We start from the raw sequence: 24,248 nt of genomic DNA, 5'->3' as shown, positions 1-24,248 counted from the left end.
ATCAGAAATCTGTTTGGCACAAAATACAGACATCTCATTTAGCCCTGCTGCCAAATGTCAAAGGGAACGTACGTAGTGTTGTTGTAGTTATGTTGGTCCCAGGATATTAGACACACAAGGGTGGTGAGGTAATATCTGTTAGTGGAAGGCCCTCCGGTCTTTCACCCTCACCGCTTCCTTTTGCCCCAAGACTGGAAGTATGTCAATGGGCCCCTTCCCCTTGAATGGTCCTTTGAAATATGTGCTAACTACTTGTGCTAAACAATCTGTTCTTTTTTGTATTTAGTTGTGACACTGAGTATGTTTCCCAGTCCTCAAGAAGAGCTCTGTGTAGCTCGAAAGCTTGTCTTTCTCACCAACAGAAGTTGGTCCAATAAAAATATTACCTCACCCAGCTTGTCTCTCTAATATCCTGGGACTGACATGGCTACACCACCACTATATATCACTAAAGAGAAAGTAGGCAAGTCATTTTTCTATTTTGTACATTGTTAATCCAAACCCCTAAATCAAAAGTTGTTGTAAAGTTACTTGAAGGAGAGTTTTATTCGGTTTTTAATTGATAACATTTTAAATTTCAAACATACAAAAGCCACATCTGCAACAAAGTAACATTAAGAAAAGTATACTTCACACTTGTTCAGATTCTAGCCTCACTCAAAATTGTGGGAAACAAAGGAATTTTTCCCAAGTGGAAATTCACCATTTTCACGGAAAAAAGAAGATTCCTTCTTGCCTATGAAAACTGCCTTTAATTTTTGCAGAAAATTTAAGAGGGCAGTAGAAAAGATCACTTTTTTTATAAATCTATTAAAGTATTATTCTTCATTGGCATTGGTCTGTTTACCAGGTGAACACAAATCTGGGATCAAATACAGACGTTTTAAATCAGAACTGTTGCTGTACATTTCTGTCTACAGACCCCAATCCTGTACCTCTAGCAAACTCACACTAGCTTCAATAGGTGCGGGACTGGGCCCACCATGATATTTACAAAAATAAATGAATACATTTACCATGTTTCAGTAAATCCTATATTAGAAAAGCAATAAAGGCTAACAATGCAAGTATGTAAATATGAACATTTTGTCTATATCCCCATTTTACTTAAATCAGTAGCAATATCCCAGGAATACATATCATATATTTGCAATACTTTAAACAGTCTGAAAAAAATAGCATACATTGAGGAATTTTGCTATCACGCATTTGTAGGGGCTCATGCTTTTGTCCAATTCTATAGAAAATCTGAAGCAATACATGATGTAGAGATACATGAAAAAAAGCCATCAGATGTGACCTTGATGATCCAGAATTATGTGCAGGGATTTAGGAAGTAAACATTTTCAACTAACCACTAACAGTCTGCCTTACAAGGGATACTAAGTGGAAACAAACTGGGAGAGGGAAAAAAGTAGTTAATAAATGGCCAGACATTATTCTTGTAAATTATTTTATTTTAATTATATATATATATATATATATATCTTTCTTCTATAATGATGCAAACAATATTGCTGACAATTATTAAGCAGTTATTTATAATGATGGACGACATTTTTATCTGATGATTTGAGACATATCGGGATTATTCACAAGACGAAAGGCCTGATTCAAAGCTCACTGAAGTCAATAGAAAGAATCCCATTGCCTTGACTGGTATGTGGATCAGGCGAAAAATGATCTGTTTATTTGCCCAGAATTTAAACTACTTTTAAAGCTTGATTTAAGTGGCAAAAAGGCATTGACCTGTCATTATATTCATCTAGTATAAAACAAAACCCCTCTTTCATACAAGGGACCCTCTTGTAGATCATCAGTCTAAAAGTATTGCTGTTAAATATAAGTTTTATATTTCAGTAATAGTTTTAAGATCTGTACTAGGGCCAGATGGGTCTCAAATGGTCCATCCAGAATGGCTATGTAATGTGGAAATAATACAGATGGTGGATTGTTAGAAGTAGCAGCTCAAATCAGTATGCAAGGGAAAAAAAGATTCTCAGTGTTGCCATTGCTCCTTACTAATTGTTCAGCTCAATTAGACCACTTTATGGATTGGCATGTTGATGTTAGAAGCCCTCACTTTCCCTGAAGCTTGCCTTTTCCTGAAAATTAATGTTGCTTTCTGAAGTTGGCCTATGGTATTAATTGCTACCAACGCAAATATGGTAATTGACTGAAAGATGAAAAGCATGTATTTCTATACGGGATTACAGATGGGCTCAGAGACACAACGCCTTTCACTCCTTGGTCAAAGGTCGATGCAGATTGAAAAATAATTACCAGCTATTGGGTGTTTGGTGACATATGCAAAATGAGTTTTATGATCTCAGTCCATTTCCTGAGTGGAAAGGTGTCATCACCAGGGTCACTAAGGGTGCTAATGTGGACTCTCATTGACAATTTAACAAACGCCAAGAAATGAATGGGCATAACAACCTGGCCTCTGATCTCCATATTAAGAGTTTAGGAACATTGTTTTGTTAATATCTAGAGAAGTCTACACAGCTCCCAGCTATGCTCTTTTCCATTCGAGGGGTAGAGACTTCCAGAGCTGCCATTCCAGTACTTTCACCAGCAGTAGCTTCAATCATATATTTCACTGTATTTTTTAAAAAACACAACCTGAAACCTTGTGCTGCTCTATCTTACGCTGAAGATTACATTGGCCTCAACTCCAGCATGTGTAGGTGCAAAAGTAAAGTCAAGTCAGTTTTGCCCCACTCACTTTCTGGGCTCAGACACAGCCCTTAACTGGGACCTGAATCTCAGATTCACTTTCGCCTTCCTTAGATGCTATCCTGAATGTAACAAGACATCTGCAAATGATCATATAATCAAAAAATGTACGACTGGAAGGGAAGTCATAGATCATATAATCAACTCCCCTGCACCGGGGCAGGAGTAAATATTATCTAGACAATCGCTGGCAGATGTTTGCATAACCTGTTCTTAAAAAGATTCCACAATGTCCCTAGGTAATTTGTTCCAGTGCTTAACTACCCTTACTATTAGGAAGTTTTTCCTCATGTCTAACCTAAATCTCTCTGGCTGCAAATAAAGCCTATTACTTCTTGTCCTGTCCTCAATGGATAAGGAGGACAATTTATCACCGTCGTCTTTATAACATCCTTTTACATACTTGAAGACTTATGTCCCCCCTCAGTCTTCTCGTCTCTTCTCCAGACTAAACAAACCCAGTTTTTTTCAATCTTTCCTCATAGGGCATGTTTTCTAGATTTTTAATCATTTATGCTGCTCTCCTCTGGGCTTTCACCAATTTGTCCACATCTTTCCCAAAGTTTGGTGCCCAGAACTAGGACAGAGTACTCCAACTGAGACCTTTTCAGTGCTGAGTAGAGTGGAAGAATTACTTCTTGTGTCTTGCTTACAACACTCCTGCTAATCCACCCCAGAATGATGTTCACTTCTTTTGCAACAGTATTACATTGTCCACTCATTTAATTTGTGATCCAGTATAACCCCAGATCTTTTTCTGCAATACTCCTTCCTAGGCAGTCATTTTTGTATTTGTGTAATTGATCATTTCTTCCTGAGTGCAGTACTTTGCATCTTACGCCTCGTATACACTTAAAAAAATTAGTCGACGAAACATAGACACTGCTGTAATTACAATAATGGCGGATGTCCACAGTGCCCTCCTTGAGTCCCCACCAGGAACACTTCCACCGACCTAAGAGGCAGTGTGGATCTCTGCATCTCTCGGCTCCGAGGATCCCTGTGGGCTGCCCCTCTACTCCCTGGTTCCAGCCAGGAGCCTGGGGAAGCCGCCAGGGACTTCTCCCTTCCCCTTTTCCTGCCGAGAGCTGGGGGAAGCCACTCAGGCTTCTCCATTTCCCACTAGAAGGGGCAGCCATGTTAATTTCACAGCTCAACCGTGTAATTCACAAGGCTGCTCCAACAGGGAGCAGGTGGAGAAGCACCCTGGCTTCCCACCCTGCTCCCAGCTGGAAGTGGGAAAAAGCCACCCAGGCTCACAGCCGGGAGCGGGAACCTGCCGCTTAGGCTTACCGTAGAGATGAAATTGACAAAAATGACAGCCCCACCACCAATGTAAGTGGACGTAGTGTCTACATTGACAATGCGTCGCTGTAAGTAAACCAAAAAAAACCCCATGCCTCTTGTTGAGGTGGTTTTATTTTGTCGAAAAAACAGGGCAGTTTTGTCAGCGGGGGTTGATTGCAGTGTGTACACCACCTCTATTTCTGTTTTGTCAACCAAAGCTGTCTTTGGACGACAAAACTCTCTATTGTAGACCGGGCCTTACAGAGACAAGGTGGGTAAGGTAGTATCTTTTATTGGACTCACTTGTATAGTGAGAAAGACAAGCTTCCCAGCCACACAGAGCTCTTCTTCAGGTCTGGGAAAGGAACTCCCAAGCCTCATAGAAAATGCAAGATGGAACAGATTGTTTGGCATAAGTAGTTAGCACATATTGTAAGGGACCATTAAAGGTGAAATGGCCCGTTAACACCTCTGCAGTCATAGGACTAAAAGAGGGAGTTAGTGGGTTACAGATTGTTATAATAAGCCATAAATCCAGTCTGTTTGCTAGACACCAAAAATCATGGACTGAACAGAGTAATGAATTTATACTCCCAGGCTCATCTTTTGAAAGTGTTGTTGTGCAGGTTTCCTTTGAGAATGAGAACTGATGGGTCAGATCTGTCCTTCTTGAATTTCATCCTATTTATTTCAGACCATTTCTTCAGTTTGTCAAGATCATTTGAATTCTAATCCTGTCCTCCGAAGTGCTTGCAACTCCTCCCAGCTTGGTATTGTCCACAAACTTTGTAAGTATATTCTCTATGCCATAAACCAAATCATTTATGAAGATATTGAATTAGAACCTAACAAAGGACAGATCCCTGCAGGATCCCAGTCGATATGCCTTTCCAGCTTGACTACTCTCAGAGGACAGTTTTCCAATTGGTTGTGCACCCATCTTATATAATAGGTTAGTCTAGGCTATATTTCCCTACTTTGCTTATGAGAAAGTCATGTAGGACTGTATTAAAAGCATTACTAAAGTTGAGATATATTACATCTACTACTTCCCCTCCACCATCCTCAAAGCTTGTTACTCTGTCAAAGAAGGATATTAGTTAGTTTGACCGGATTTGTTCTTGACAAATCCATGTGGACAGTTCCTTATCATCTTATTATCGTCTAAGTGTTTACACATTGATTGTTTGATTATTTGCTCCATTATCTTTCTGGGTGCTGAAGTTAAGATGACTGGTTGATAATTCCCTGGGTTGTTCCTATTCCTCTTTTTAATAGACAGACACTAGATTTGCCTTTTTCCAGTCCTCTGGGATCTCCTGTCCTCCATGAGCTCTCAAAGATAATCACTAATGGCTCAGAAATCTCTTCAGCCAGTTCCTTAAGTATTCTAGGAATTATTTTGATAGGCCCTGCTGACTTGAAGACATCTAATTTGTCTAAGTAATTCTTAATTGTTCTTTCCCTGTTTCAGATTATACCCCAGTTGCACGATGGATTAGTAGTAATCATCCTGCAACTCCCTGTAGAATTCCAACACTAGCTAAGGACTATAAGAGGAAACTAATGACCAGCGTAACTATAGTAGAATAAGCTATTCCTCTATAGCTATTCCTCAATAGCTCCCAATGTGAACACCATTCTGGAATAAAAAGTAACTTTTCTCTGGAACAAAGATTTGTTTATTTTAGAATAAAGTGTTGCCATGGGGAACTATTCTGGAATAGCCATAGTTGAATAGATTATTCCACTATAGCTACTCCATCGCTTTCCCAGTGTAGACAAACCCCAATAAAATAGGAACAACAGAGGTATCCTTTTACCCTGTCCCTGACCTCTCATTATATATATACACCCCATTGTTTAATCATCCAGCCTTCCACCAGAGGCAGGCTTAATTTTACTCATCAAATTAAACAAGCATTCCTGTGTTATGCCTTCCTATTGAAGCTTCTGGACAGGAATTTTACAAGAAAAAAAAAATCAGGGGAGGTAGATATGGAAAAATGGTCTTTGTGCAGTGCTTGCTCCACAGGAAGGAATCTCACACACTCATACATGAAGTACAGTTTATGCACTAGGACACCAGCTCCCACAAAGAGTCATTTTAAAGCATTCCCACAACAGAAGCAGGTGAATGGAAAAGAGCAGAACAGTTCTTTAGATACAGCCCAGCTGTCTCATGCATCCAACACTCCCAGGTACAAATGTTTTCAATGGAGATGAATACTGTAGTTAAAAATCGCAATTGAAACCTAAATATATCCCAAGCAGCAGCTGAATCTTGAGACCACCAACCACACTCTTGAAGAAATTATTACAAACTATAAGAAACTATTACAAAAAAGTATGCTTCTGTGGTTCTCACAATGTTTTCAAGAATTATGCTCCTGAGAGAGGATTTTACAATGCACCAAACCACTTTATTGGGTAATTAAATGAGATTAAGTTGAGGCTTCTGATAAATGCTAAAGCAGTTTATTACCCAAAAAGCTGTCCCCAGAAGTTTACAAATCCAGGGCTGAATATGAGAAAATAAGCCTATATCTTATTAATGCATTTTCTGTACTATGTTATTCTGCCCACCTCATTTACTTGTATTACATCAGATGTAAAAAGAACTTCATTTAATGATTTGCATGGCATTGTAAAATAGAGTGTCTTGCTTCTTTACCAGGGTTTCTAAGTCTGTGCTGTCCACTGACATCGTTTGGTGGCAGGGTTGGAGAGAGAATTTAAAATAAAATAATTTGAGGCTAAGAAGTGAATAATTATTCAAAGGATGACCTGGCTGAAAAACGATTGATGTGAAATCAGATCTCTGTAGCTTAAACAGCTTTCGGAAGCATACTTAAAAAAGGTTCACTATTCCAAAACCTTTATTTGTAGTCAATGCATTCTGGAACTTCTATGAATAAATTCCACAGAAAAGACAAAAAAAAAAAAAAATCATCACAATTTGTGAGAAGTGTGGAGATTCTGAAAGCTGCATCCCTCATAACCCCTCTGAGTATTATGGCACACTAGCATATTTTATATTTGGACAAAAAACTAAATTTTCAGGTATTAATTTAAAAGATTATGTTCTTGTTTCCACATTCACTTCATTTTTCAACAATATAACAGGACTTCTAGCAGTAAACATGCACACTATAGATCACGTCAATATACCATGAAAAATGGTGCTGCTGTTGCTGTTAAGATATGATTCAACCAACGGTGCTTGTTCCTCTGAATGTTTCATTCTGCGTGTTCTTGTGCGGCTGTCTACATTGGACTGAACCATTAGTGGCTCCTGGCGTTTTTTTTTCTGCTTCTGTTCTAGCAATGCTCGCTGAGGGAAATACAAAGAAAAGTACTTTACTATTAGATTAAATGTCACTTTTCTAAGGGAATCTGTGTGCACATAGCTGCTGTAGGCGGTTCTGCAAACTCTGCTTAACTAATTGTTATTTGACTTCATACTGTAGAATTTCCCAATAAATTTCAACAGATATTACATCTCCTGCAATGGCAGTCCACCTGTGTGCTATTTTCAAGTGGCAAGAGCAGAGTCTAACGGGACACTGGGATGCCAGGCCAAAGAAGACCTTTCTAAAACTCTACTGAAAGTACCAAACAGGCAAAATAGGTGTTTCTGAGCAGTCTACTGGCTGCCAGATGTGGATTAAAAAAAAAAAAAAACAAAGACATCTTTTGGAAAGCCAACAGCGTGGGAGCACTTGCCGAGAACAAATATGATAACCAAGAGCATGAGGCATGTAAACACTGATTTATGTTTTTATAAATCAAGAAAAGATTATCAGTAAACTTGAATCAAGTGACAAGACTGGATACAAGCCCAGTGTAATGAAGATATAGGATACATTTTAATTACACACTTTATTTTCAATTCTCATTTACACCAGGTGAAAAGCAGGTATTACCACTAGAAGGCAGGGGAAAACTTTACGATGGCATAAGTCTCTCCCTCTAGATGTTTCTAAGTTTGGAATGTGATGGCAACCAATCTTCATTTATGAGGTACCACTTTACCGCAGCCACTTTGAACATCCACAAGGAACTATAGGGGTTAACAATGCTTAATTATAATAATCCAATGTCTAATTTGTCCCCTTTCTCTCTATATGGAGAGAAGTCAAAAGACAGCACAGTGCAGAGGAAAAGAAAATGCAGTGTGGTTATAAATAGCAAAAAGGTTGGGTTAAAATAGAGGAATATCCATGAAGGACTAGGTTCTGACAGCCTTCTCTCATGTTGGGTAGTACTTTTCTCCATGAGTGACGTGCTACTACTCAACATGAGTTAGATGTCAGAATCTGACTCAGATGCAACATGAAAGACAAGGTGGGTGAGGTAATATCTTTTATTGGACCAACTTCTGTTGGCAAGAGAAACAAGCTTTTGAGCTACAAAGAGCTCTTCTTCAGGTCTAGGAAAGGCACCATGAGCGTTACAGCTAAATACAAGGTGGAAGGGATGATGTAGCATGAGTAATTAACACATATTCTAATGGACTATTCATGGTGCAGTGGCCCATTAATACCTCTGCAGTCAAAGGAAAAAGAGGGAGGTTAGGTCAGGATTTTTAGAGTCTAGCAAAGTTAGGAATTTAAATTCCCAGAGGTGCTAACAGGCCACTTCAGCATGAATCGTCCCTTAGAATATGCGTTAACTACTCATGCTAAACGATCTGTTCCACCGTGTATTTAGTTGTGACACTCGGAGTACCTTTACCAGCCCTGAAGAAGAATGTATAGCTCAAAAGCTTGTCTCTTTTACCAATCTTGTCTCTATAATATCCTGGGAACAACAACACTGCAATCAGAGACAAGATGGCATAGATATAAAGTATTTGAGACTGAAAATGATGCACAGATTGAAGGAATGATGGGTGTGGAGTGAACTTTACAATGAAAGCAATAGTAACAGAAGATCAGAGTTGATGAATAAGGGCTATTCTACACTGGTGCTTATGCAGGCAAAACTTTTGTCGCTTAAAGGTGTGAAAAAACACCCCGCTGAGCGACATAAGTTTTGCTGGTACAAGCGCTAGGGTAGCCTCGTTATGTCGGCAGGAGAGAGTTCTCCCGCCAACATAATAAAACCACCAAAATGAGGGGACAGTCTACAGTAGTGCTTATGCCGGCAAAACTTATGTCGCTGAGCGGGGTGTTTTTTCACACCCCTGAGGGACAAAAGTTTTGCTGGCATAAGCGCTTGCGTAGACAAGCCCTAAGAGCTTGTTGTAAGAGAACGAGAGGTTCTTGGAAAGGGGCCCAAGAGGAAATTAAAGTTAAGGGCTGAAACTAACTCCACTGAAGTCAATGTGAAATTCTCTTTGAATTCAGTGGGTAGGTCTACACTGCAGTTTAAAACCTATAGCTGGCCATGCCAGCTGAGTCAGCATACAGGGCTCGGGCTAAGAGGATGTTTAATAGTGGTGTAGACATTCAGGCTAAGGCTGGAGCCCGGGCTCTAGGACCATGCGAGGCGGGAGGGTGTGAGAGCTCAGGTTGCAGCCTGAGCTGGAACATCTACACTGCAAACAAACATCGCGGCAGCCTGAAGCCCGTGAACATGGGTCAACTAGCGTTGGCCAGCTACAGGTGTCCAATTGCAGCACAGACATACCCAATGGAGACATGAATTCACCCAAGGTCTTCAGAATGACTTTTTATGAAGGCCATGTAAGAATGTGGTAGAAAGACAGACAACACAGCACATGACTCAGTGTGGTCATGGCAGATTACCAAAAAGTATTAAACCCTATCTGGTTGGGAATGAGGAGGAAAAATTCTGAAAACTGTGTGTTAATTCTCAGCTGGTTGACACTCTTGCTAGTATCCTTGTGCTTTTTGGTTTTTGTTTATTCATGGTCTGCAAAAAAGGAATAATACATTCTAAGTCATCATTATGCAACTCTAAGTCAACAAAAACGAAAACCGCTCAAATCACACTCAGTCAACACAAATAGTAATCTTCACAATCCTCTCCTTTCCATCACTTAAGCATGTATAACACACCCCTAGAAGGCAAGGGAACTAATATTTCAAGATGTAATTTTCTGGTAGGATACCTCCATCAGCTGTATGTGTCAATGAAAGGAGGTCTCCATAGCCCCCAGTAATCCAGTTAAGCACGCTCTACTTATCAAAAGAAAATAGGCCAAAAGCAGACTCCAAGATCTCACCTGTCTGTCAAGCTTCTGTTGACGCAGATTGCTGCTCTCATCATCTAAAACACTGCAAAGAGAAAGAATTCATTAGAAAGTTTGTGTCAGTCAACAGAGTACCAAGTTGAAATCACTGGAGTCATACCCTGCAGGATTTATTCAGGCAAAACTTCCTTTGAAGTCCATAGAAGTTTTGCCTAACTAAACCCACAAAAGCTGTTTCAAGAGATTTAAGTGCAACCCATGAAATATAAATAAAGTTCTGTGTATAAAGGCTACTTTAGATTCAGACAGATCATAAAGGAACACAAATCCACAGTATTTTACAAGGCTCCTATGCCTGAAGTACAAAATGCTTTGTTCTCCTTATCGTCTAATAAAGATACTGGCATATACAGCAGTGGGATTTGATTGTACAATTGTATGTAAAGTACATAAAATGGTAGAGAGTTTCAGGAGCTGTGTAGCAAATCATCAGTATTTAAAACTGGCTTGGGAAAATGAATGGTATAAGCTTCTTCAGGTTGAGATTCAGAACGGTTTCTTTCCTGCCAATCTGAAGAATTACATTTACAAGGAATTCTGATTTACTGTCGCGCACTCAAAAAGTCAGAGATCTGCAATGCAAACAGTATTGTGTGCTACCAATTACCATCATTTCCTCTTTGTTTCTAGGTGACTATTCATTGTTGCTGGTTAGGGGATTAGCTCATGCCAGATTCAATCATTTTCATTAATTAGATGTTGGATGGAAATAAAGGAGAAAGAAACCTTCTATGCACTACAATTGATAAAACTATTAAATCCACCTTATTTTGGGGGGGGGGGGCAAATTCTATGCTCTGTAACAATATTATGACTAAAAATTTAATAGATAAATAAATTCACAAATTTAATTAAATAGGTGAATATAGAGTACCAAAAAGATATAAATATAACATGCTTTAAAATTGACTATATTAATCTGATTTCCACTTCTAACAACCCAAAACATGCATCCCATACTATAAGCGCCATTGACAATTACAAGTACAGAACAAGAGAGTTAAAATTGGTTTCTGGCCTTATGCATATTAAAATAATTGGAAAGTGACATAATACTAATTCAGCATGCTCTGCATTTGTTAACTAGGCTGCAGGCAGCATGGCACTAGAGTTAAGTGGGAGACATGAATACAGGAACAAGCTCTGAGCTCTCACCCTGCAGAGGACAAAGAAATAAAGGTGTGTGATAAAGCTTGTAGCATAACATCAGCCTTTTATAAGATCTGCAGCATGCATCGTTCCATATATCTTATAAAAGGCTGATGTTACAAGACGCACAGTGAAAATTTTCATATTGGGAATAGGAATCATGCCTTAGAAGAATTATATACACCAAATTTTGTGGTCCTTTGGGGAGATAATGCTAGCAGTTTTATATTTAGGATACCACCTGCCAACAAAACATGCAACATTCTGGAAAATAAAGAGATAAATGGTTAGAATTTCAAAGCTCATACCCATGTTAGAGGCATAAAAAGTGGCCTCTGAAAAGTCTATATCTATGCAACCAGCTGTGCTACCAGTAAGATTTCCTCAGAATATTTAAATCTAAAAAGTCAAAGGCGAGACGGGACACAGGTCTGGCCCTGAGGCATCTAAGTGAACTTTACAACACTTGCAAACTTTGAGCAGGTATCACCTGCAGCCAGCTGACCTGAGATATATCTGAGCAGATTCAGTCACGACTGCTGTTAAAACAATCCTGTTTGAAACTTTCACTGCCTTGTTCCACATAAGGCAACATCCTGAGGGACAGAGAGTGTTGTGGATGTGAAAAAAAAGAAATTTGTTTTTGTTGCTTTAGTAAAAATTTACCAGACCCATAAGGAAATGTGTCTAACACCCAGAAAACAGGGCACCATACAGAGCATTCCTTTTGTGAATCTGTAAGATGAACATGTGGTTCAGACATACAAGTTTGATAAATTATGCTGCCTGTGTGAGAAAGGCTAAAAGAGCGTGGCATGTCAAACACATCATAGTTATGTCTCATCTATGGTTGTCAGATTCTAAAATAGCCTTAGGATCCCTAGCAAGAGAACCATTGCTAATCACAAAACACCCCAGAGGTATTAGTTACTTATCTATGTCACCTGTACACATCAGTTTCTTATTCTTATTTATTAAACACTGACAGCATGCCCAGCATGGGACAAGATACAGATGACGACTTTGGCTGACATTCGGCGCTGTAAAACTTGCAGCCCTTGGGGTAGAATGGGAAAGGTGGCATAAAGCCACTTATGACCTCCCAATTCCTGGCACTGCCCAGAATCCCAACACCACAATGTGCTATAGCACACCACCCACCTACTTCTGATAGGCCCCTATCATGCACTCCCCGGCCCCTGACAGGGCTTACACTTGACAGCCTACAGCTGTGCCATACAGCTCATTTGTTGGGTGGAAAATCTCCCATGGCTGGCCACAGAACTTTTACAGCCCCTGTATACTGCACAGGAGCATACAGTGGCCATAGCAGGGATAAAATTCTCACCCATATTCCCTGTCCCAAGGAGTTTATGATCTTGATGCTGTTTTCAGAAGAACCAAGCAATGTATTATTTTCCAAAAGACACAATGCACCAACAGCAAAGTATGCTGGAGTTTTTCAACCAAATACCTACAACAGATAATAATTTGTACTTAGCACCTTTCTTTTGAGAAACTCAAAGCATATCATGAAAGGTACTTAAATACTATCCACATGTTATAGACTGTCCACCTTATCCTGAATATTTATTTTTCCTATAATACATGTTACACGTATTACATAGGAAGTTACATCCCCAAAATATATTTTTGGCCAAATGATTTTAGTGAAATGTATAAGTCATAGTGCACAAAATTAAAAATTCCCTTTCAAGATTTCAAGTGGGTGTTTAAAAAATTAGATAACAGTCCACAGCTTTAGAACAGCACAGTCAAAAATGTACATGGAGAGGCCCACAGAGGGTAAGTGACTTGCACTGTCAAATCATTTGCAGAATTTTCATGTCATCTCCTGCATTATACATTAGACCATTCTGCCTCTCTCAGATCATACAGCAAATGAGCTATAGACTTCATCATCTATATTTCTATAAAAATAGGTTATTATTGCAAACCATTACATTCCAGTAATAGGCTAAGTATTGTACCACAGATATGGTAGCTAAACACCCAGGATCTAACTTTAGATTTTCCATAGCACACATCATGATAGTATCCATGTGTGGCTTAATGGTCAGAAGAGTAGATGGAAATGGAACTGAGGCGGCCAGCCAACTACCTATGATTAATTGAGTAGAGCATAATGGGCAAAATTCAGGCTTTGTATAAACAAGAACAACTCCTACAGAAGGCTGGGCCAAAACCTACAGTGATAAAAATGGTGTTTTAAATTATACAGTATATAAAAACTGGTCAGCATATAGGTGTAATTTTCACTGATTTAGCATGCAGTGGATGCAAAGTGACTAACTTTCATGCTGAATGGAGCTCAAAGTAATGAATCTTCATCCAGGTGCTGTGGCTACTATGCATTTTAAGACACCTCTCCAAACCCTCTTCCTGTTGAATGAGATTATTTTTAGAATCTCTAAGTATATGCAGCCACAGCTGGGACTGAGAGCTGCTTGCTAAACAATTTATGAAACTCTTTTGCTTCTTCTTTAGGCCCTTTTCTGTGGCCTGATGGCTATTATAAATATCTGGGTTATTTCCCACATTCCTTGTATAAGTAAGTGCAAACTGTATGTGGTCTCATTTAAACTGGACGCTAGTCATCTTCTGTGAAATTGAGCTCTGTTGGAATGTGAATATGCCAGCATCTTCTTAGCCTCTCAGTTCATTCTCTGTGAGACATGGACTGGAATACATCCCTCAAAATGGCAATGTGAGACTTATTGTTTATGAAGCGTTCTGGAGCTCCAAATATGCAGGTATTAGAAAAGTATTATCATTACTGTCCAAAGAATTCCTACAGCACATTCTCAGACAATCCTCTACACTACAGGATATCATTTAGGCCTTACCAAGTTTAGGATTTAAAGGTGTGATATTAGAATGCATTAGCTAACAAGTTCTCATTAACGTGATGACACCAGACTTTTCAAACAAGGCAGTGAATACGTTAAAATCTGCTAACATGGTCAAGTTAAAGCCTAGATTTTATCTCAGGCAGTTCAGCACACATGAAAGGCAGCATACCTTATCTGCACGAGACTGTTCAGACGTGTTAGATGGCATTTTTTAATATCACATCTTTAAATCCTTCCTAGTCTAGACCAGGCTTTTGAAAATATCATCACAGGGGATTATCACAGGGGTTTCATTCTCAAATAAGTGAAGAATACCAACAATAGTGCTTATGGGTACCTCCCTTCCCTCCCTTAATGCCTGCATAACCCCCCAGTGAAGTCAATGATGAAAATGAGGGTAGAATTTAGCCTTCAGTGTTTTCTGTTATATTAGTAGGTCACCCTGAGTTGGAAATACAGTGTCCCATTATTATTTTCTAAGGGACAGCAATTACCCCTGGAGCAAATGGCTAATGACTGCTATTTCACATTTCCAACTCCCCAAGGGAGAAATTATAATGAAACTCAATGACCCACTAGATATGCTATTGAAAGGACATTTGGCATCTTAAAAATAGGTTTCTGGTGCCTGGATAACTCTGGTGGCTCCCTACGCTGCCCTAAAATGCTTGCATAAAAATCCAGGGATGTGGCCTTACTAGCACTGAAGTGACCCTTCGACAGAGGTAGATGAAAACACAATATAAAGAGCTAACAGAAGATCCTGCCACAGCACTCAGCATCCTTGGCATACAGATGCCCAGGCCCTTAGTATCGAACTACAGAGATTTATTCTTTTCTACACCGTTTTATGGAAGACACGAAAGTTCAGAAGCAGCAGTAACATTTTCTTCCTTCCCAACCTACGGCAGAAGCATCCTCTACATTTCCCAGTTCCCTCTGTACATAGGGGAAATAGAACAGTTTCATGTTCTTCCTTCCTGATCTGCATGCAGAGGACTCAGTATCTTAGGGAAAGTCTACACTACAAAATTAAGTCAACCTAAGTTAGGTCAACGTGCAGCCACTGTACTTCATGTCCACACGATGCCCCCTCTGTCAGTAGTGTGTGTCCTCACCAGGAGCACTTCCACCGACTGTGTGGGGCACTGACAGCTGGAGCGCCCCACCGTGGGGCCAATAACCCGAGCTGCCAGCCCCACGCGAGGCTTACAACTCGGGCTGTTGGCCCCAGGGTGTGGGGACTGCAGCTGTGAGCGCCACACGAGCCAACAGGTGATGTAAGTAAGGCAATGTCTACACAGATACTGCAGTGCCCTAATTACATTGACCTAAGTGCTACACCTCTCACGGAAGTGAAGTTATTGGGTCAGTGTAGTGGGCAACTTACATCGGCGGGAGCAACGTTGTAGTGTAGACCCATATAAAGTTAGGTCAATGTAAGCCGTCTTACGTCAACCTAACTCTGTAGTGCAGACCAGGCCTAAGACCGTCTTGAATAAACAAGTGGACATAGTTTCATAGATCAGTGGTCCCAATGATGGAGAAGGTCTGTGGCTAAAAGCACAATACAATGGCAAAAATGATGGGAGTATTGTGGTGGGGCTCTTTAGAGAAAGTAATTGAGTATAGAGTGAGGTTACTAGAACAAATCTGGCTGTTCCTTTGATGTGCAAATCAGAAAATCCTCATCAACACAAAGGTAGCCAGAGTTAGTAAATCTTAATTAGGTACAAACTTTTACAATAATTACATATATTAAACAGCTGCAAATTTTAAGGCAAATTAGAATGATATGACAAGCCACTATTTTAGTGTTGACTAAGCACCACATATTGCTAGCTGTTTTTGCTGAACACAATCTATCAGAAAAGGCAATTATATATTGTGTAAAATATTGAAAAAGATTTATTGCAGTTTTGCTGAAATACAATTCTAATTCAAATTAAGTTAAAGATTTGGAATTTATGTAGGTCAGCTATTAGATAATTTCCCACCCAGGACCTGTCCCGTACTCTAACTCAGGTAAATGCCCCTTTCAGGTCAGCGGGGGTAAGGCCTGAATAGGAGTCAAGATTAGGCCAATAATTCTATACTTTAGAGATTTGCTCTAAGGACCAGATACAAAGCCCACTGCAACCAATGAGAGAGAGTCTATTAAATTGACTTAAATAGGCACTGGATCAAGCCCTAAATTAAAAATGGATGACCTCCTATTTTAAACGAGTAATTTCATTTTAATATTTTCCCCTCTCATTCACCATGGTTGCTTTAACATGTTTCACTACAATCTTTTGGCCAGAATACTGTGTTTGGTATCACTTATTCAGCAATGCATGAAACAGGCACAATAGAAATGCTTCAATGCAACAGAGACAAAATTCATCATGTTTTTAAGTTCTGTATGATAATGAAGGTAAACAAAAAAATCAGTGATAATTATTTAAATATTTTAGAGTCTTATTTATGAGCAACATTTCAACATCTGAAAAATGCCACAAAAGAGATATGTGAGAAGCCAGTGAGAGCCAGTTTTTAGCTAATACATAATGGAAGCTATAATATAGATTACAATGAAGTCCCTCAGTTTGCAGCTGGGACCATATAGGCAGGAGGTTTAGTAAATAAACCTCTCTCTACATTTATTTAATTTTACACAGCTGGATTTCAAATTAATGTAAAATTGAAATGTCTAAATTCAAGTAATGCATTTCACAGTAGTTAATTCTCCATTTCTGCTCTCAAAATGTCTCTTCAAATGTGCAAATTGTTCACATTTCAGTAAGTCCCTGCAAGAAAAAATAACAAATGAAAAACTTATTCTATTAGAAAGTGCAAAATGAACACAATTATTTTTAAAGTAAAAATGTCTTTGAAAAAGGAAGCAAGCTATGAAAGTGTGTGTTATTTTGCTACTTGCTGGCTTTGCTTCTGCGCCACTCACTAAAGGGAATATTTTCAATGAAAAAGGTTTACAAGCACCAGACATCCAATTTGTCTATGCAGCCCAGCTGTCAAGAGATGCACAAATTGCAATGACAAATGATCCAGTTTAGACAAGCATCTACACTAAATATTTGGTACTTCACACATTGTTTCCAAGTGTCACCTTGAATTTTCCCTTTTTGCATTATGGTGATTAATTATTTGCACTGCAGTAGCACCTAGATGTGCCAGCAAAATCAGGGCCACATTGTTCTAGGCTCATGTACATCATAAGAGGCAATCTCTGCCCCAATCAGCTTACGTTCTAACCAGACAAGGGTGTGAAAAAGTACATATTACTCCTATTTAACAGATGGGAGCAGAAGTACAGAGAAATTAGGTGATGTACATTTTTCACCTTTTTACAGAGTAAAATAAAAAAGGATTTAGTATTATAATACCAATTCAAATAACATGCAGGATAAAACTAGAGGGAAAAAGAGCAAGCATTAAGAGTTCTCAAATCTTTTCATTTAGATTTTATTTTTATTTTGGGGAAAAGCATGCACAAATATGCGTAACAGAAAAAGAAGGTCTTTTTATCTTTTAGATCAAGGCTGACTTTAAGGACAGGAGTTGGAGGGAATTTAAACAACTGTTTAAAACTTCCAATCTTATCTGACATATCAATGGTTTATGTTTCTTACCATAAATTAAATAAGTAAAATGGTAGCACTTGGCTTACTGGATAGTTGTTTCCATGACATTCGCCCAAGTACATTTTAACAGTCTGCTAGAAATCTCTTCACTTCACTAAATAGATAGTGACAAAATCTAGATAAACATTACCGTAACATTTGCTTAGCAGAAAGCTTTCCAGCAGTACCACTGACTTCCTCTGCAAAAGTCGAACGATAGACTCAAGGAACTCCCAGGCCTTGTCTACGCTAGCATGTATGCCAGCAGAACTTTTGTTGCTTAGGGGTGGGAAAAACACACCCCTCTGAGCAACATAAGTTTTGCCGGCATAAGCACTTGTGTGGACTGTGCTATGTTGACGGGAAATGCTCTCCGGCCAACATAGCTGCCGCTGCTTGTTTAGGTGGTTTTATTATATTGGTGGGAGAGCTCTCGCCCATTGACATAACGCGGCTACATAAGTGCTTACGCCGGCAAAACTTATGTTGCTCTGGGAACTGTTTTTTTCACACCCCTGAGTGACAAGATTTCTCAGCGAATATGCTACTGTAGACAAGGCCTGTAGACTGTACATGTACTCCACAAGGAATGCCACATAATTAGCTCCCTGAAGCAAGTTTAATTAAATAAGTTCCCAAGCCAGTCAAGCTAATAAACTGTGAGAAGGCTCTGCCCCTAAAAGTCCCCACATAATGACATGCTGTAGTCCCATGCCACCCATATGCTGCAGCGCCCTAGAAGCCACTTGGCAGAGCATTAGCAGTCCTCACCACTATAGTGCATAAATTCCCTAATCAGAGAATCCTTTTAGTTGGATACTTTTCTTTTAATGTATGTGGGGGTCAACTCATGCTGGGCTATTCATCAGGACCCTCTAACCCAAAAGGAGTTGCTCTATCCCTTGATCTAAAGGAGAACATCCAAACACTATATTTTATAATAGGATGGACAGCTTCTCTCCTGAGGCCTACAAGTACCTGAGAGAAAGCAGAAATCCAGTCTTCAGAAACTCATCTTAACCATTCAGTAGACTACTAGTGCCAGGAACTTTAACAAAATGAATGGCTGCATTCCTGTATGTGAGATTTTTTTAATAGACAGCACCAACTGCAGAATAAATTGGCTAGGACAGCACTGTCCTGAATCTAGTAAATTTCAATCTATAGTTCATGCCACAAGTAAAAACACTTCCGTGAAGGAATGGAGCATTATTTAATTTCTAGTGCAGCTATTTGACGGACCCCCCCCCAAAGACCCAAAGAGATGAAGCAGGAGGAGGACAAAAGAGAGGGTCAGCAATATATTGATAGCTATCTTGCATCCGTAATATTTGTATCAGAATTATCAGCACAGATTCAGTGGGTAAAGACAAGTAAATGAAGAAGAGCGAACAATGTTCAAAATAACAATGAAAGTAATTCCTGCAGGGCAGATGGCTAGGACCACAGACTGGATTTGCTGTTGTACTGATAATTACAGAACCAAGTATTCTTTTTTTTTTTTTTTTAAATTCCTGGTGGGCACAATAACTTGAAAAATCACTTATGAATTTCCATTCCTAGAAAGTCTCATTAATTTACTGTTTGAAGTGCTTGCCCCAGCCTGGTTTAACTGAATATTCATTGTCCATTCTATAAAGATCAGTCATAATTTGCTTAACGCCAACATTTCAGTATTTATGGATTAGGATTACTTTCTGGAGTTTTATACTTTAAATCAGTTAATACGGAGTAGGGTTTTTTGTTGGTGATGGTATTTTCCTTCCTGCACCACCCAAACTTGGTAGTCACAATTGTACAAGTGATAATACTGGCCGTTTGCAACACCTCCTTTTGAAAATCACACTACACACAGAGCTGAAATGTCAATATCTCAACTCAGCTACCCTTCCCTAGATATCACACAGCCAATGGAATTAACTAAAGAAAAGTATAGTATAAAGTAAAGGTAAGTATATCACAACAAGTATATGTTTGCAATTATTTTCTCAGTTTCAAGTACCTAATTATTATACTAAATGCCAACCAAATCTCCAAGGATGCACACAAAATACCCATAGTAATCTGTACACCTCATAATTTAATTCACATTATTCATCAAAATACATCTCCTGTGGTATGACTACAGAGGCACATGAAAGTAGTTGGAAACGTAGAAATGAAATTTTTGTAAAAATTAAACTCATAATTTTTAGAAAGAGAGCTAGAGAGAAAAAGATAAGTCAATTGTGACTAAGTTCCAGGAGTAGAGTATTATGGGATATACAGTCAAGTAGCATTACCAGTTGATCAGAAAGGCAAAACAATCCTATGTGTAAGAACCGTAGATGGAGCATTTATGTGCTATGTATCATTCAGATATGGTTTAAGATTCTGACAATAAAGAGCCTAGTCCTGCAAGAGACGCCACATGTCTCACATACCAAAAATGAAGTTAATGGCAAAGGAAGGCACTCAGCAGAATTGGGTCCCAACTGAGCATCTCAAAGAAAGTAGGCTTGGTTTTGTAGTCTTTTTGCAACATTTGGATTGGTGACTTTCAATTAGGAAAGCAAAAAATCAGGTGATGATCTAATAGGTGACACAAAATTGCCTCCTATAGTAAGCCTGAGTGCTTTAAGAGACCCAAGCCACCATTTACCTTGAAAAAATCGATTAAACTAATATTTGCACAGATTCATTCTATGCAATTACAGAGAGGTGACTGAGAAAGCACATACCAGTAAATTACAGGTAATGGAAAGGAAGCCTGAGAAGAAAGCAGAGTATTAGACTTTTTTTTTCTCATGGAATGCAGTATTAGGGAAGATGAAGATTATGCTCCAAAAGAGGAAGCAAACGTGAGTGGTGGAACTCCAATATAGAACAGACTTTGAATATTATGTGAGATTAGGTAAAATGAAGTTTAAATAGATCAGTGAAAAGGAGAATTGGAGCAAATAAAAAAAATCTGAACTGGAGGTACTGTATATCTCCAACATAGGTTGAGTATTTTATTTGTCATCTAAATGTGTGTATTGTCACAATGAATCACATTACTTCCAGGAAGTGCAATTACTGAAAACTTAAGAGTAACATTACAACATCAGCAACACTAATTGGCATGCTCATAGATGTGTTGAATTATTGGACCTCTCAGCTGGACAGGCAAATATTTCAGTACCTTACCCAACCATTGGTAACAAGAAATATGTTAAAAAGGAGCCTCTAGGATAGCATATCGACCCAGAAATCCAAAAACCACACTATAGTAATTTAAGTGATCCTATGAGGAAAGAAAATATATGGGAAAATTAAAAGAATTATTGATCAGACACAGTGAATAATGTAGAACAGGGGTCTCAATCTGGAGGTTAAGGTTTCCAATATTACTAAATGGGAAGGAGATCCCAGCTAGCTTCTTGGGTAATCCTGGTATGCAAAAAGGTTGAGAGTCACTGCAATAAAGAGGATACTTGCTAAACAGAATTGCTGTTCTCTCTCTACTTACTCAGGCAGAGCTGAATTATACAGTGCAGTAGGGTCATGGGGATAGGTCACCTGACTGGCAGTCAGGAAAACAAGGTTACTTACCAGTAACTGTTGTTCTTCGAGATGTGTTGCTCATATCCATTCCAATGTAGGTGTGTGCGCGCCCCGTGCACAGATTCCCGGAACTTTTTTCCCTAGCAAGCCCCGCAGGGCCAGCTCAGGCGCCCCCTGGAGTGCCGCGCTCATATCGCGGTATAAAGGGCGCTGCTGGCTGCGCGGGTCCCCAGTCCCTTCTTTCTGCCAACTCCGACAGCGGGGACGGGGGTGGGTTTGGAATGGATATGAGCAACACATCTCGAAGAACAACAGTTACTGGTAAGTAACCTTGTTTTCTCTCTTCGAGTGATTGCTCATATGCATTCCAATGTAGGTGATTGCGTAGCCGTACCTTGGAGGAGGGTAGGAGTTATCGGTGACCTGCTCTAGACAGCACGGCTCTGCCGAACCCTGCGTCTTCCCTCGCTTGTTCCACGATGGCGTAATGCGACGTGAACGTATGGACTGACGACCAGGTCGCTGCCCTGCAGATGTCCTGCAGGGGAACCCTCTCTAAAAAGGCTGCGGAAGAGGCCTGAGCCCTAGTGGAGTGTGCTCTCACCGGCCCTGGGAGGGGTACTCCTGCCTGCTCATAGCATGCTTTAATGCAGGCAGTAATCCACTTGGAGATGCGCTGGGTGGAGACAGGCAAGCCCTTCATCCTATCTGCCACAGCTACGAAGAGCTGTGTCGACTTCCGGAAAGGCTTGGTCCTCTCGAGATAGAAGGCCAAGGCTCGCCTGACGTCCAGCGAATGTCCCCTCCGTTCCTCCTCCGACTCATGGGGTTTTGGAAAGAACACAGGAAGGAAAATGTCCTGGTTACAGTGGAACTGAGACACCACCTTAGGCATAAAAGCCGGGTGAGGCCTCAGCCGGACCTTATCCTTATAAAAAACTGTGTATGGGGGCTCCGAGGTTAACGCCCTCAGTTCGGAGACCCTTCTAGCCGAGGTGATAGCCACTAGGAAGGCCACCTTCCATGACAAAAGGAGAAGGGAGCATGTAGCCAAGGGCTCGAATGGGTGACCCATCAGCCCGTTGAGGACCAAGTTGAGGTCCCAGGGTGGCACCGGGTCCCGCACCTGAGGGAAAGTCCTCTCCACCCCCTTAAGGAACCTCACCGACATGGGGTGAGAAAACAGGGAGCGGCCCTCCATGGGTTGGTGGAAGGCCGAGATGGCCGCTGGGTGGACCTTGAGGGAGGCCAAAGCCAGGCCCTGCAGTTTAAGCTGCAGTAAGTACTACAAGATGGCCTGTATAGGGGAGATGCTAGGGTGTAACCCTCTCGCTTCTGCCCACCCCGAAAACCTCCGCCACTTAGCTTTGTATGTTACTTGCGTGGACGGCTTCCTGCTGCCCAGGAGGACCTGTTGAACCTGCATGGAACAGGCTCTCTCTCCCTCCGTCAGCCACAAAGTCTCCAGGCGGTGAGGTGGAGGGAGGCCAGGTCAGGGTGCAACAATCTCCCATGGTCCTGGGACATCAGGTCGCACCGTCTGGGTAGCGGAATCGGTTCGGTGATGGAGAGGTCGAGCAGCATGCTGTACCAATGCTGCCTCGGCCACGCTGGAGCAATCAGGATAATGTCCGCCCTGTCCCTCTTGATTTTGAGGAGGACTTGGGGCAGGAGCGGGACAGGGGGAAAAACATACATTAAACAACTCTGAACAGTAAAAGAAAACTAGGGAATGAGCTACTTGCATGCAGCAAGAGGCGATAGTTCCAGCAACCGTCACAGGCGGAAAGAAGGAACTGGGGACCCGCGGAGCCAGCAGCGCCCTTTATACCACGATATGAGCGCGGCACTCCAGGGGGCGCCTGAGCTGGCCATGCGGGGCTTGCTAGGGAAAAAAGTTCCGGGAATCTGTGCACGGGGCGCGCACACACCTACATTGGAATGCATATGAGCAATCACTCGAAGAGAGAAAGCTGGGTTCTATACCCAATTGATCTGCACCACAGCCTTACTTTGTTTATAAAATCATGGCTAGTGTGGCTTACCTTCCTTTGTAAACATCTTTGAGATGGAAGAGTGAAAAGCTCTAAGTTCTATTATTTTAAATGAATACCTTTACCTACAATTACAATAACAGAAGCACAAAAAATGAAAGAACAGGAAGTAATGAAAGTTGACCTTTAAAATAATAGCATGTATTTATATAGCTTTTTTTATCCCAAAGTTTCCCAAGGTGCTTTACAGACAAACGTACACATATAAACTTCAGTGATGAACCCATAAGGGCGCTGTGGTAAGCTCTCTAGTATAGCTGCTCTAAGCCGACAGAGAGAGCATTCCCCTTAATGTAATTAATCCACTTCCAACAAGAGGTGGCAGCTATATTGGTGGAAGCAGCTCTCGTGCCAGCATAGCGTTGTCCACACTGGTGCTTAGGTTGGCATAACTTACGTTATTCAGGGGGATGACTTATGCATACTTAAGAACTCCTGAGCTACTTAAGTACTCAAAGCTGAACAGAATACAGAAAGAATTATAGTTCCTCTACGCTATATTTGTAAAGTGATAAATCACTAGTTCCGATTTAATTTTTAAAAAAGGAGGTTTGCAGTCTCATTTTAGAAGAGAGAATTTTGCAGTCTCATTTAGAACAGGAAGATATAGTGTTTCTGGTTAATAACAAACTATAAAGTCAATTTCATTAGCTAACACCTGTTTCATACAAATGCCATCTTTATAATATTTGCTAAAAATGTAGAAAACAAACTTTTCATGCTGCTATGATTCATTCTCTATATTTATCTTATACCCAAATGGAAATTTTTGACACAG

At 40.3% G+C, this 24,248-nt stretch overlaps 1 protein-coding gene across 6 annotated transcripts in view; it reads right to left on the bottom strand.

Annotated features, from left to right (window-relative positions):
• The window catches only part of TUB (TUB bipartite transcription factor), a 91,076-nt gene that overhangs the window by 40,533 nt on the left and 26,295 nt on the right, over positions 1 to 24,248 (bottom strand). For all 6 annotated transcript variants that reach the window (XM_067540733.1, XM_067540735.1, XM_067540734.1 and 3 more), the window contains exons 2-3: positions 10,220 to 10,271; positions 7,198 to 7,360 (exon numbers count right to left, since the gene is read on the bottom strand). In XM_067540733.1, coding sequence (XP_067396834.1) covers positions 7,198 to 7,360; positions 10,220 to 10,271 — 215 coding nt within the window. The remainder of the gene's footprint in view (positions 1 to 7,197; positions 7,361 to 10,219; positions 10,272 to 24,248) is intronic.

This window comes from Emydura macquarii, unplaced genomic scaffold (genome assembly GCF_026122565.2).
Source record: "Emydura macquarii macquarii isolate MOO-44397 ecotype Brisbane River unplaced genomic scaffold, CSIRO-AGI_Emac_v2 contig_587, whole genome shotgun sequence".
NCBI lineage: Eukaryota > Metazoa > Chordata > Testudines > Chelidae > Emydura > Emydura macquarii.
Note: the sequence above shows the minus strand (reverse complement) of the source record. Positions and strands in the feature narration are given on the sequence as shown.